Source organism: Temnothorax curvispinosus, unplaced genomic scaffold (assembly GCF_003070985.1).
Source record: "Temnothorax curvispinosus isolate PA1 unplaced genomic scaffold, ASM307098v1 QBEX01013818.1, whole genome shotgun sequence".
Taxonomy (NCBI): domain Eukaryota; kingdom Metazoa; phylum Arthropoda; class Insecta; order Hymenoptera; family Formicidae; genus Temnothorax; species Temnothorax curvispinosus.
The window spans coordinates 167349-181778 of NW_020223598.1; the positions used below are offsets into that span (position 1 = coordinate 167349).

General features: G+C 42.2%; 1 protein-coding gene across 2 annotated transcripts; it reads left to right on the forward strand.

The window, feature by feature from the left end:
• The first annotated feature begins 2676 nt into the window (after positions 1-2676).
• LOC112464008 (cGMP-specific 3',5'-cyclic phosphodiesterase-like) lies at positions 2677-13774 on the forward strand. Of its 2 annotated transcripts, XM_025030762.1 has the most exons (14): positions 2677-3136; positions 3918-4257; positions 5983-6188; positions 6796-7124; positions 7392-7628; positions 7872-8229; positions 8443-8612; positions 8859-9081; positions 9306-9380; positions 9454-9492; positions 9738-10019; positions 10447-10823; positions 10919-11355; positions 11436-13774. In XM_025030762.1, exons 3-14 carry the CDS (start codon positions 6135-6137, stop codon positions 12071-12073), a joined length of 3219 nt encoding a protein of 1072 aa, XP_024886530.1. In that variant the 5' UTR covers positions 2677-3136; positions 3918-4257; positions 5983-6134; the 3' UTR covers positions 12074-13774. The 2 variants fall into 2 exon arrangements, with proteins under 2 accessions (XP_024886530.1, XP_024886533.1); XM_025030765.1 differs by having other exon boundaries at positions 2678-4257; positions 7881-8229.
• The last annotated feature ends 656 nt before the right edge of the window (positions 13775-14430 follow it).

A 14430-nucleotide genomic window follows, 5' to 3' on the forward strand; every position in this document is an offset into this window, starting at 1 on the left:
TTTGTAACTAATGATAAGACCTCGTAAGCTCTCATAAAGGAACGCCTTGCTAAACGCGCGACTTATTTCCGTGACGCGGCAGGGAAGACAGCTCAATCCCGCTACATTAATCTCGCACCGGAATTAGAATCGAAGTTAAAACCGAACTGCAGACAAACTGCAGAGCAGATAATGAAAAGAGGAAAAGAAAAACACAAGTAAGGAAACAGAGCCGTGACAGCTTGACTAAATGACCTCGGCGTTTCGTCTATTATTCACGGGGGCACCCCGCTTTAAATCGGGACAGTTAATTGTCGATTGACTGTCCTAAAAAGGATCTCCAAGAAATGGGAATCCAGAAATGCGTAATTTAATTTCTCATCTATATAACAGAAGTATGCAAACACATTGATTTCGGCGGCGAAATTACGTCACAGATAGAAATTCGTAAAATACTAATATAATATCCACGTTCAATCAATCTATTTTCAAAAATAAGCAAGCAAATAATAATTCAGATGAAACGGATACAAATTTTAATTAAGTAGATAATCATATTAGTATAATAATAACAAGAGGATCAGACGTGTATTAGTTCAGCTGCATAATCTTCAAATATTCAAGACAACTTCAAGGAAGAATATATGTTTTCACACTCATGTGTTAACATTGTACAAAGAAGAATCTCAAGAACAAGACACACATCTAAATATACCGAGTATTCGAAAAACGTATGCTTTCTCGTAATTGGCAATTATCTGACGTAGATAAGCACGATCGATAATGCCTTGGCTAAAGTTTGATAGAGACTTAACTGCAGAATTAACTGCATGTAACATTCAAAACGTATTAATATTTGACGTTGAAACTTTAATGATTTTGGCAAATTAAGCGTCTCATTTAGACTCGACTTCGATGGAAAGTTAATTTAAAGTTCGATTATCGAAGTAAAATATCTTGGAAATTAAAATGTGCTAATCTCAATTCAAACTGAAAAGAAAAAGCAACGATTGAAATTTAATGAATCTAGAGGAGAATCTGCGGCACACCGTATATATGGACAAGGACGTAATCCGATTTTCGCGTGATGGACGCACGTCAAAGCTATGTATACGCACGTACGTATGTTGCATAACAAACCGTGGAGCGCTAACACGAAACGCTTGCCAATTAGCATTGATAAGAGTTTACAATATAATACCAAATGGTTATATGGCATGGCATCGAGAGCGAGAAGGACGCTCGTGATGTCATAATGAATGCTCGTTAGCCGATATAAATCTTGTTTACAAGAGAACATACCAGTGCTGCTTACTTCGCTGGCAGCACTTGAAAAATTAATTGAAACTCAAAGCAAAAAAAAAACCATAATTTGCGAGATTACTTTTAAATGTCAAGCCGTGTTTAAGTAAAGCTTCCAAGTTACAGATACTCCATCTTCCTGCTCCGATATTTTCTATGAAGCTAAAAACTAATGTCCATTATAAGTGAGATCATATAAAAAGGCACGAAAACTGATAAGATTGTTCCTCGTTATGTTGGAGAACGAAGGATTGAGTTCTTAAGCACCGCTACGGAATCCCTCTTTTTCTCCTCTTCTCTTCCTCTCTGCGCATTCAACATCCCAATTATTATACATCGAACATCAAAGGCCACGCACGTGGAAAAGAGTAATCTCATTTATTTTAACGCCCCGATATTAATGATAGATACATCGTATAACTTTTGCAACAATATTGCCTGAATTTCATGAAAATTTCATAAGTGGGATACCAGCCAACGCTTAAGGGTTGAAATTCAACGCCGTAACGCCGCGCGCCCGCACATTGGCGCGTTAATAACGACGCACACGCCCGATAGTTAAATTTCCCGAAACGCATTAGACACCAGGTGTTCGATTAACGATTCCGCGCTCGTTAGCTACCGCGAAACGCGCGTTCACGGGAGAGCGAAGCGAAACGCGGCGCGGCGCGGGTCGATCGATCGAGCGCGCGCGGCATCATCATCGGATATCGACGCACGCCGGCCCGCGCTCGTGAAATTTCAAAGCCGAAAATCTCGCGGACAGCAGGGGATGCTGCCTGCCTGCCTGTCTGCTTGCCTGCCTGGCCTGCCCGTTCTACCCGCCTGCCTGCCTGCCTGCCTGCCTGCCTGCCTGCCTCTGCCTGCGTCCGGGATACTCTCTCTCCGCCGCCGGCCGCTATCGATCTTTCCCGGAGCACGGCGAGAGCGCGCACGAGAGAGAAGACGTCTCCTCGGTATCCCTGCCGCACGTGCGCACACACGTATACGTACATAGAGAGTACGTACACACGTACATGGACCAACACGCGCAACTCTGCCCATACCAGTCGGAAGATAAGCATTTGCGAGCCCTGCGCACACGCGCACATCGTACGCGGCTACCTTACTCACGGAGATGATAAGCGTCCGTGAGCCTCGCCACGAATACAGACGCGAGAAACTGATACCTATTCGAATGGTACTCACGACCACGAGCCCACGAGGACGATAAGAGCGTCCGTCGGGCTCACGTGTAGTACCAAGGAGAGATACGCAAATACACAGACGTACATACGTAACTCGGTACGCGCGTTTGATGCGGAGATAGTAATATACCCTAAGACGGTAGCGCGCGTAACGGAGACGCGCGCGGAGCGGAGCGGAGAAGCCGTGGGAGGCTCGGACGCGTAACCAGCCGAGCTCCACTCTCCGCGCCGCTCTCCTCGAACACCCTCGTCCGCCTGACCCGAGAGGGAGACTTCAGTAAGCTCGGAGCTTTCAACCGGTCCGTAGCCGTTCGCCATCGAACGTCGTCGCCGACCGTCGCCGTCGCGTCCCGGCGCGAAACGCGATCGCGCTTGGTGATCGTCGTGCAGCGACCGTCCTGGACCTGGGATATCCTCCGCTCGCGATAAATCCCCTCACGAACACGAATCTCTCGAAACTCGGAACGGATATCGAGAGGCGTCCCGAGCGCGGGGAAGCTGCGAAGGGTTCTCCCAGCGAGTTGATCTCTGAAATATGACACCGGCAGGACGGGGTGGTCTTTCGAGAGATAGTCCTTTGCAGACGAGTGACGGCCTGTCGAATAACTTCAAGATTCTTTCAAGATCAGTTCATTACTAGACGGTTGTTGGATCAGCAACGCAAAAAGGTTTAACGCTGCCGGCGGAGAAAGGATGAGGACGAGAAAGAGGAGCTCGCGAGGACGTGCCGGTCGATGCGGTTTCGAGTTCGCGATCGCGTGTCCACGGGCTGCGCCGCGTTGATCCTGCCCCCGTGAGATTGGAGCGATCCTCGATAAATAACTCACACGGGGAAGGGAGCGACTTTTCTATTTGAGGCCGACGACGTGAGGGGACGATCGAAGCCGCGTGCGGAGGAGGCGATGATCTCGCTTCCGGAAGCGGCTGAAGATCCTCCCATTTAGAGCTCACGTCGATCGCGCGTGATCGCGAAGATCCTGTCGCTAAATTGCTCGTCGACGCGTGCGATATCGCGTGCTCCAAAATAAATTTTGATATGAAAAAGAAATGAAAAATTATAATCAGCATAAGAAATAACGCGATAAGGCTGGAAGATTAGAAAATCCGCGGTTGAGCTCAACGTTGGGAGAGGCGAAGCCTTTCGTGTCCGATTATCAATCTTGCGACGGAAAAGGCACCGCGAGTGATGCAGCCTCGCAGATGATACGGAGGCTGGAAAACACGCCGTGACGGATATATCGAACGGCGACGAACTTGAACGTGAAAAAAAAAAAAAACACGCGAGTTACACGAGATGCGTCTGCGTGGTCGCGCTTTTCGGCGAGCAATCGGTTCCGTCCAGTCGATCGCGATTGTAACGCTTTCGAGGGTACCATCGTGTTCGACGCACGCCGGGTCAAAAACGCAACGCAGTAGACCGAATGTATCCTTGACATGCTTGAATTAAAGAAAGGATATCGACGCGACGAACGGAAGAGGGGCATGTTATCCGAGAGGGAATCGTGGGTGGAATAGAAATAAAATGCAACTTTTGTGTACATTCGTGCGTCCGACGACGCTCGCGTTGACGGGAAATGGTGACGAGACGTCGAGGAACGTTGTGATCTGTTTGAAATGACGTGTGTTCGACGTGGTGGCTGTCGACGAAGGACTCGATTGTACACGAAGGCGAGCGCTCACGTGCGGCAAGAAATCGCGAATGACATTTTGCAGGAGTGATGGCTATTTCGGGCCGGACACGCGGGTGTGCTGCATTTATAAGACATTCTTCGCGAATGGTTTACTGCAGGTGAGCGATGCAGGTGTCTATGTTTATACTAGCGTATCTTTAAGTATTCAGCTATTATAAGCAAATAAGCGATCAGACTCGAGCACCGAGATTGTGTCATCGTCGAGAAAGTCTTTAGTCGCTAATTCTCAAACGTTTGGTGAGATTCCTTGCATAAATAATTAATAGCACGTCCTATTTTTTATCATTAATATGCAAATTCTATAATTACATAATCTAGAGAATACAGATATACTTCGATCTTTTAGAAAACTGAATTAAAGAATGTTAAGTTGGCAGTTTTTTTTCGAATACTTGCTCTAAATATGATCATAGCTTGTACTAACAAATTTGAATGATTAAATTGAAAGAGAAAATAGAGAGTGTATTATACATAATGGAATGTATTATATAATACACAAGAATTGAGAAGAAAAATAAAGCTTTCAGCCTTCATAAAGATTTTTATTCGTGAGAACATCGTCATACTTTAATAGTTCTCGAGCTCTACACTGCAAATCCAAGTGTGTGATTTTTATCAAATTAAATTCTAGTAAAAAAATGCTAATTATTATATTAAATTTTATTTAAATATAATTATATAAATGCGTAGATAAAAGGAATATATTTTTGTCTTTCGAAGAACTAAATTAAAAAATATAGTAAATTTATATTGCGCTCAAATATTTGAAATTTATTTGCAATTAAAATTAAGCGCATCACAATGGCGTCTCGTGGTAAAAATAATTGCGATGTTCCATGATACACTTCAATATAATAGAGAATTTACAAAAATGTTCATTGCGAGAGTCCGCATCCACTCATGTCGCCATGACATTCCAATTATCCGCAGTTTCGATTCCAATTTAGCGGATAAAATGTCAGAGTTGTATAAGAGCGGGAGACGCGCGCGGGGAGGATAATCATCGACAGGAAACGTATTAACAAGGGACTTAATGCGAAGCGGTTATTCTCGTTGAGAATTGCAGACGCCGGCGGCGGCTGGTCGGCCTTCTTCATGAATATTGAATTGCGTAATTTCATAATTCAGTGATTAGACGTGGATTTCCCTGGTGGGTCGTTGCCTTCGACCCTCCGCGGAGGGAGGAAAGCAAAAGGGGACGAAAACGCGTAAGAGGAAGGACTAACTGAAAAAGAAAGAAAGATCCCGTCGCGTACGAATTGCACGACTCATATCGGTAAAATATATAATTCATATGGGCTCTCGTGCCCGATTCCGACATTCGTAGATAACATTTCGAGGATTCAGACGAAGTGGTGAAATTTTAAAGCATATCCCAAGTTACATGAGATCTTGTCAGATTATTCCAAGAATGACAACTGAGAAATCGTAAATTATGTCAGCGTGAATCATATTAACCGAGGTAAAATGGAGAATTTAATTTTACACATTGCTATACATATTTATATACATATTTATATATTGAAAATTGATACGCATTATCAAAGAGCATTCATCTGTAAATAAAACGACTATTGCAACAGAAATTCTGGCGTATTTTTATTTGCGCGTTCGACGTATATACTAATGAGAATCGTTTGTTTCATTTAAGTTAATGCAATTAATGTTCTTTCAAATAAATTGTTTCTGCAAGCTGATAAAGTGTAAAGAAGAGGCAAAAAATAGTATCTCGATATTACTATAGTAGTAGAGTATAAGGATAAAATTATCAGAACGAATAAAATTATTTCGCGTCACGAAAAAAAACCGCAAATTTTTTTCAGATTCGTATTTCCGGGACTTGCGAAGACGTGCGTAAACACCGGGAAACGAAAGAGCGACGAGATATGAAGCTTCCTCTTATTCGCACGGCTCTCGTCGCATAACTGAACGTTCCTATTGCGCTCGATGCACGTTACATTAAGCTCAAGGTGATATGGAAGCAGAAGACGAAGTGGATGATGAGTTGTCGGAAGCCGTCGACACGGAAGTAATTAAACAGTTTGCATTAATGCTTTTGTCGTTATAACCGTACGGTTGCGATGTAACAAGTGTCCTTAAACAACAAATTAAAGACACTTTGTGAATAGCACCTGGATATTGACATCCTGAAAATTGTCAAAAACCGACATATAAAAAGAAATAAGAATTTTTAAACATCGCTTTTAGTACTTTAGATCAAAATAGTCTAAAAATTTAAACCAATATTGTTATTTATTCATGATTCTCTTCTCCCTATAGTAAGAAATTGTATAAATTTCTTACTGTAAAAAAATTTTGATATATTTAAAAAGAATTTACAATGTTTTCTAAAAGTTACGTGCGTAAAAATAATAATAACATTCCAATAATTTAAAAAGATTAATTAACCTTAATCGACAAAACATATGTTTTATAAATTGTTCTTTCAGAAAAGTGTATTATCAAAGTCTGGGTTCTGTTCATGATACAACATAGTTAGTCAGTATTCAATTTGCTACGGTATACTTCCCTTTTCAATCTTTTAAAATAACATAGTATGAATCAGAGATAGTGAAAACAAAAGGTAAGTTGTAGCGAGCGAGATAGATACTTTCGATTTGCGATACCATTCGTAGGCGAATCATAACAACAACGTCGAGAACTTCGAGACAATGAAGATCTCTACGAAGCCGGTGTCCGAGATGACGCCGGAGAAGGACGACTGTCCTTTACTACGCTCGTCCAATCCCGAACAATTGGAAATTGTCGGTCCCGCCGACGACAGTCCCGAAAAGTTGAAAACGTCCGTGCGACCAGAATCAAAAGTACCCCTAAGTACAAGTATAAAGACTGATGTGAAAGAGATTGAGATCGCCAGGCTGTGTAGAAGCAAGAAAGTCACCTGCCAGGACATTATACACGAATATGACGAGGACGACAACCTCACCATAGATAGAGTTGGAAGGTAATTGATTTTAATCTGATGTTACCTAATGGTAATATTGTCGAATTAACTATTTCTAAATCTTTCTAAAAACTTAACGTTAAAAATGTCGGCGTTAAATTACTATATGACAATATATTGTACACAAATATTTATCTTATTTTCTCAAATTGTTTAGACATTTAAATATTATTATTATTGTTAATTATTATAGAATATAAATAAATAAAAATTCATAAAATTTGTGACAATTTTTATATGTGTAATTACTAAATCTTTATGACAAAGATACTTGGAGGCGCATCCTGCTCTGGCCGAAATGTGGCTGCGGGAGAAAGCGAGTCTCCAGCTTCGACAAAAATTGCAGAGCACGTGTATGTTACAAAAAATAACACCAAGCGCGCCCAGCAGGCAGCAGGAGGAGAATCTTCTCAACCAGAGCAAACGCAACAGCGTCACATCCGATCTCTTTCAGACCTGGTTGGCCTCGAGTTCACCCGCAAAGCGCAGCAGGAGTCCAAACAGGTAAGCAATTATGACAACGAAGTAACTTTGTCACATCTGAATGTTGCGTAATCAAATCGTTCCGTGTCACACATTAAGATATAAATAACATAATAAAATAAAATATGACAAATTAAATAATATATATAAATATCGTATACAACGCGTTCTATATTTCTAGAGAATAATAAATCTTTTAAAATCTTTTCGGAAAACTCAATCCGGACTTGCTTCGTACTTAGACAGCACAAGTAAATCTTCCAGAACTTACAGCACGCTGATGGATCGTCGCGAGGAGCTCGGTAGACTGGACGAGAGCGATCTGTTTATGGAGCTGATAAGGGACGTGGCGAACGAACTGGACATCAACGTCCTCTGCCACAAGATTCTGGTGAACGTCGGCCTACTCACTCATGCCGATCGCGGCAGCCTGTTCCTGGCGAAAGGACCCTTGGAGGATCGATACCTGGTGGCGAAGCTGTTCGACGTCACTCAGGATACCGAGCTCGAGGAAGCCATTCAACGGGCTAAGAACGAGGAGATCAAAATACCGTTCGGAGTCGGTATCGCCGGTTACGTGGCGCAAACCAAGGAAATTATCAACATCAAGGACGCTTATAAGGTCTCAGCTTTTTTGGGGTATTTAATCGAGATATGATTCACTGAGTATTGTGTGAACCTTCCTTTCAATCTCACAATAATAACCATAACGCCGTAGCTCGACGAAGAAAAATTTTAACTAACTTCCCGAGTAATCGTCTAAGAGCTAATTAATGATGAGCTTTGTATTTTTGTCGGCAAGATTAAAATAGATATTTCTGTTCACATTCATCAGGATTCGAGATTCAACAGCGCCATTGACATGCGAACCGGATACAAGACGACATTGATTCTGTCGATGCCGATCTGCAATTACGAGGGCGACGTCATCGGGGTCGCCCAGATCATCAACAAGACGAACGGCAGCAACGAATTTACGAACAGGGACGTCGAGGTGTTTCAAAGGTAGAAGACATATATTCCCGAAAATTTATAACTTGGCGTAATCGCGCGTAATAACCGGGTGTCGGACGGTTAGACAGACGTTAGGGTATATACCGTTACATTAACTGATTGCATAATGGCGCAAGGCCAGTTACAAGACTATGTAATTGCCATGTACACGCAATTATAATCGGCGCCGTGCGCGATCGATACGTTTATTAATACGATCGCGCGTCTAATTTTACGACGGCATCGATTATGTCGCAGATACCTCACATTCTGCGGCATCGGCATACAGAACGCGCAGTTGTTCGAGCTGTCCGTGCAGGAATACCGGCGCAATCAGATACTCCTCAATCTGGCGCGGAACATATTCGAGGAGCAAAACAATCTCGAGTGTCTCGTCACGAAAATCATGACCGAGGCGAAGGAGCTGCTCAAGTGCGAGAGATGCGCCGTTTACCTGCTAGATTTGGACTGCGGTGAGGCAGTAAGTGTGCTTCCTTTCCGCGAGAAATTTAAATTTTTCTACGACTTATTACTTACATAAATGTCAAGATTATATATAACAAAATCGCGAAACATATAGAGCGATTTTGTTAACTATAGCTATAAAGCGAACCAATGTTCAATTAACTGAATATAATATTCGATTAATTAAACGCCCCGTATGGCGTTTAAAAGCAGAATAAGAGATGCTAAGTCTCGTTCCAGGGGCATCTCGAGAAAATCGTCGAGCGGCCCGGGAGGTCGGTGCAAGAGAGCAGAAAGCCGTTGTCGAGAAGAGAGGTGAGTGGCACCGCCACGTGTTACTCGAATTTGTATGTCTGATGATCTTTTTCTCTCTTTCCTGGCGGCTCAGAGCAATAACATCGACATGGAGGACATTATTCAACAGCATGTAAGTGATCCCGATTAAACCGAGTATATGTATATACATATACATAAATATACATATAAGGAAATGCAATTTTTCAGCCCTCCCGACAAACGTACAATCCCTTCGTCGTTTCTTCGCTTAACTTCTGTGACGTTGATCAACGCGCACGCATATTAAATCTTTTCGATAGTTCAAAATTTTCTCAAAGAAGCTAAAAATCTTTAATTCTGATTTTCAAACAATGTTCACATAATTTATTTTTTCAGGCAGCGAACGAAAGTAGCAAATTTACCATGGCATTCGAAATGGAAAACGAAACGCAAGAGGCTCGGGTCTATCGGCCAAGCAATAACAACCTGTCGAGTACCCTGGGTCAGATCGCAAGGTACGTCGCCGCGACGGGTCAAATTCTCAACATTGGCGACGTAGCCACGTGGCTGAAGAAAGATGTAATGGAGAGCGGAAGGGAATCCATCAGAAGTATCCTATGCATGCCGATCGTCAACGGGCAGAGAATCGTCATCGGAGTTGCTCAATTGATCAACAAGGTTTGAATTGATAAAATTTTTTTTATTTAACTTCTAAGTAATAATCCGTCATAGTCCGCAATAATCCTGAATAATCTATTATTGATCTGTTATTGATAGTTTGTATTTGCATTTAGATATACTTTGCATTTAATCTTTAATAATCCGTTAATCTGCATGTGTTGTATTATATCGATATACGTGTATCATACGATTTTTATGCTATTGACTTTTTATACTATACGTTGCTTGAGAATAGATCACTGAGTGTCAAGCAATGATACTGTATTGTAATAAAATTCGCCATATAACAACACAAAATAATAATTTAACGGATATTAGTACTGGCGTTATAATAAGGGGTACTTTTTTTTTATCAGCAATTGCTAGATAAAATTATTAAGAGTGATAAGTCTTTATTAAATAATGAAAAAAAAATTCTGTGCAGGACAACGGCACATCCTTCACCGACTCGGACGTGTCGATATTCGAGGCGTTCGCTATTTTCTGCGGCCTCGGTATTCACAACACGCAAATGTACGAATCTGCGTGCAAACTGATGGCGAAGCAGAAGGTGGCCCTCGAGTGCCTGAGTTATCACGCGACCGCCAACAACGACGACGCCCTGCGGCTCGTCTCCGATCCCATACCGTCCGCGGAAACGTACAACCTCTACAGCTTCACGTTCATCGACTTCGATCTCACCGATGAAGACACGTGTCGCGCCACCATCAGGATGTTCAAGCAGTGCGATCTCATACAGAAGTTCCACATACCGTACGACGTCCTATGTAGGTGGATCCTCAGTGTGAAAAAGAATTACAGGTGGATATTTCAATCTCTTTTCATTAATTTCGTTTCATGATGGCTTTGAACGCGCAATCTTAAACAGTGTTACATTCGGAAATTATTTCTGACAGGCCAGTAAAGTACCACAATTGGCGGCACGCGCTGAACGTCGCGCAAACGATGTTCGCGATGCTGAAGACCGGCAAGATGGAACAATTCATGACCGATCTGGAGATTCTCGGACTTCTGGTAGCCTGTCTTTGTCACGATCTGGACCATCGCGGCACGAACAACGCGTTCCAGACGAAAACCGAATCACCACTGGCGATCCTCTACTCGACCAGCACCATGGAACATCATCATTTCGATCAATGCGTCATGATCCTGAATTCTGACAGCAACAACATATTTCAGAATTTATCAATGGAGGACTATAGACGCGTGATGAAAGTCGTGGAGAGCGCCATTCTGTCGACCGACCTGGCGATGTATTTCAAGAAGAGGAATCGCTTCATGGAAGTGATCGACGAGGGCGAGTTTGATTGGCAGAGCGAGGAGAAGAAAGAATGTAATTCTTTAGCTTTTATTCGATTATTTTGTCAAATATCATGGCACAAACGACTAATTAATTTTGTCCGTTTTTCGCAGTGCTATGCGGCATGATGATGACAGCGTGCGACGTGAGCGCAATAGCGAAGCCCTGGGAGGTGCAGCATCGCGTGGCGAAGTTGGTGGCCGACGAGTTCTTCGATCAAGGCGACCTGGAACGCCTCCAGCTCAACCAACAGCCGGTGGCGATGATGGACCGCGAGAGACGGGACGAATTACCGCAGATGCAGGTCGGCTTCATCGACGTGATCTGCCTGCCGCTCTACAAGGTCTTGTCGGAAACGTTCCCGTGGATACTGCCGCTCTACGAGGGCACCACGGAGAATCGAAAACACTGGCAGGATTTGGCGGAAAAGGTCGAAATGGGACTAACGTGGATCGACCGCGACACGATCGAGGAACCGGTAGAGGAGTTCGTTTCTTACGAGCCTAAGGACATCGAGTTCACGGTCACGACCCTGAACTGCGCACACGCCGACAAGAAGGAACAAATGCCGGACAGGTCGTCGCTCGGCAGGTTCGCCTCCTTGAGAAAGGGCGGACGTACGTTGAGCAAAGGGGTCCGACATCGCATCAGCAGGTCTCTTTACACCAGGAGCAGCTCGGAGGACGCAGGCAAGTCGAAGGTGTTGCTCCCGGAGAGGAAGAATCGCAACAAGCTGTGCCTGCTCATTTGACGGCTAACTTCGACGACGCTCGAAAGCATCCCCGAATGATGGCCAACTAGATGGCGATACTTGGAAATGAGTATTTAAATACACGTCGCAGCTTCCAGGTCGCGGAAGATGAAATCTTTAACGTTGAGATTGCCTGGAAGCTGAAGTTTGACAGATCTGTGGATGAGCTGTCATTGAAAAAGAGCTTTAGAGTGAACCTAGAAGAGTCACTCTCAGAGGAATAACAATTGTCTACCTCGGTAACTAAGTCAGACTATTCTCGAAGAGTAAAATGATACCAAATGGATCGTTTCGGGAAAGTTTTCAAGCTGCTTTCAGTTGCAGCGAAATACTTATGGGAAATGAATCCTTTGGGAGAGCTCATAGAAGAGAAAAATATTGATATTTGCAGAAATGATCACTATATATGATCTTTTTAATCAAGAATGATCATATTTGATCAGATTTAATATCAATCAAATAAGAAGACAGAAAAAGAACAAGCAATGAGAAGAAATGACGATAAATTTAGCAATTTGTAAAAACTTCGTGCAAATTGCAATCGAGTAAGAGAATAATTTTCAATACAAAAGAGTAAAATAAATTAAAATGTGAATAATTTACATTTCAGCGAAAAACTGATTTAATTATCGAAAGATTCATTACAATACTCTATCATTGCTCATTTCACGATTTTAATAAAATAAAGAGAATTAAGAATCTCGATATTATTTAACCGAATTAGACACGAATTCGAGTCAAAGTATTTAAAGTTTGACGTCATGTAAAAACTTACAATTAGTACGAGTGAGAAAATTATAGAACCAAATATATAAAACGCATATTTACATAATTCCTGGAAGACATTCCCGGAATGGAAAATACGCTCAAGGAGGATATTCTATTGATTTCGGCGCATATACCACTCTCTTCATTGCCAGACGTAGAAAACGACGAATCAAAAAATACCGCAGTGATTAACGAAATGGCGAATCTTCGTAAGGCAAAGACGATAAACTACGTGGCCCGAGAAGAAAAAGATCAGAAAGTATCCGAGGTGATGATCTCACCACGAGACACACATCGGCGCGTCAGATCCCGAAAAGACTGTTGCCCGTAGGTTTTAAGGCGATAAATACGTAGACAACGGTATTGCGTAAAATACGTATGCTTAGTCGATGGCTAGGTAGCTAGAGAACTTGACGGTCGGTCGTTGCACCTCACAACGACATTGCTCATAATCGCAATCCCGTAGAACGCGAGGAAGCGTGCTGTTATGTGTGAATGTGTCGGGCGTCGTCAGACCGATGATGATGATGGATGATGATGACGATGATGATGATGATGATGATGATGACGATGAATTCAATTTTGACAATCTTTTTGTATCACATCTCGATGATATTCTAGGCTATACAGTTCGGCGTACGAAGGGATCGGTGACGATGACGCTTACAGATCGAAGACGTGCGAATCGGACTCGCGGACACGCTGCTCCACGATATGGCGGTTTAAGTCAGAAACGAGCGCAGTTTAATTGTTTTATCATCTCTCAGACTTTCCCTCAGAGCGATCTCCGCGATAACAGAGAGAGAGAGAGATGCAATCAATACAGTTAAGACAGAAAAAAGAATTGCTCTCAAGTGAATTTCTTTATTTTAATTAAACCCTTAAAATATTCTGAGTAAAATAAATACATAAGTATAAAATATTTTATAGGTTCTATAAATAAAGAATTGCAAGTAAATATATTTGAAAAATATTTTAAATCTTTTAAAAATTTGAAATTTTATGAGACGAAAGAATTACGAAAGTAAGTAAATTTAATGCGTTTTAAATTGTGTAAATAAAGGATTTAATCGCGACTTTAAATTTTGTAAGTAAACATTTTCGAAACAGAGCGCATTTTCAATTTCGTATGTGAATAAATAAAAAAATTATGTATTCGTATACGAAAAAAGATTTTTCTTTCAATTTGAAGCTGATTTGGGGAGTCGCTAATACGATCGTACAAATTTAGGAATATATTTATCCTTCGATCTCATTGCGTACGTATGCAAGATATTTATGTGTACATAAATTGGTTACATAGCGAGCGGTACTTTCATGTCGTATCAATGTCTTATAAACGGAGTCAATGATAGGATTAAATCGTGCGCGCACGCACGCTACGTAATCTGTGACGCAAGCATGATCGCGAGTCCACCGATTATTTCTGTGCAGTTCGAGTTTTGTCGAACCATTGAACCCTTCGAGGAGATCGGCGAGTTACACATAAATTACGTTGTTCACGGCAAAATCCATTTGTGTTTCCGTTGTTATAGTAATTACGCACGTATTCCGGATCGAGCGACTCCGATCTCTGAGCGATCAGAGCC

Excerpts from the sequence above, each read along its gene's own strand:
- LOC112464008 (XM_025030762.1), top strand. The coding sequence starts at position 6,135 with ATGGAAGCAGAAGACGAAGTGGATGATGAGTTGTCGGAAGCCGTCGAC. Across the intron at positions 8,230-8,442 it reads ACATCAAGGACGCTTATAAG|GATTCGAGATTCAACAGCGC; the intron begins GTCTCAGCTTTT and ends CACATTCATCAG. Across the intron at positions 9,493-9,737 it reads AGGACATTATTCAACAGCAT|GCAGCGAACGAAAGTAGCAA; the intron begins GTAAGTGATCCC and ends TTATTTTTTCAG.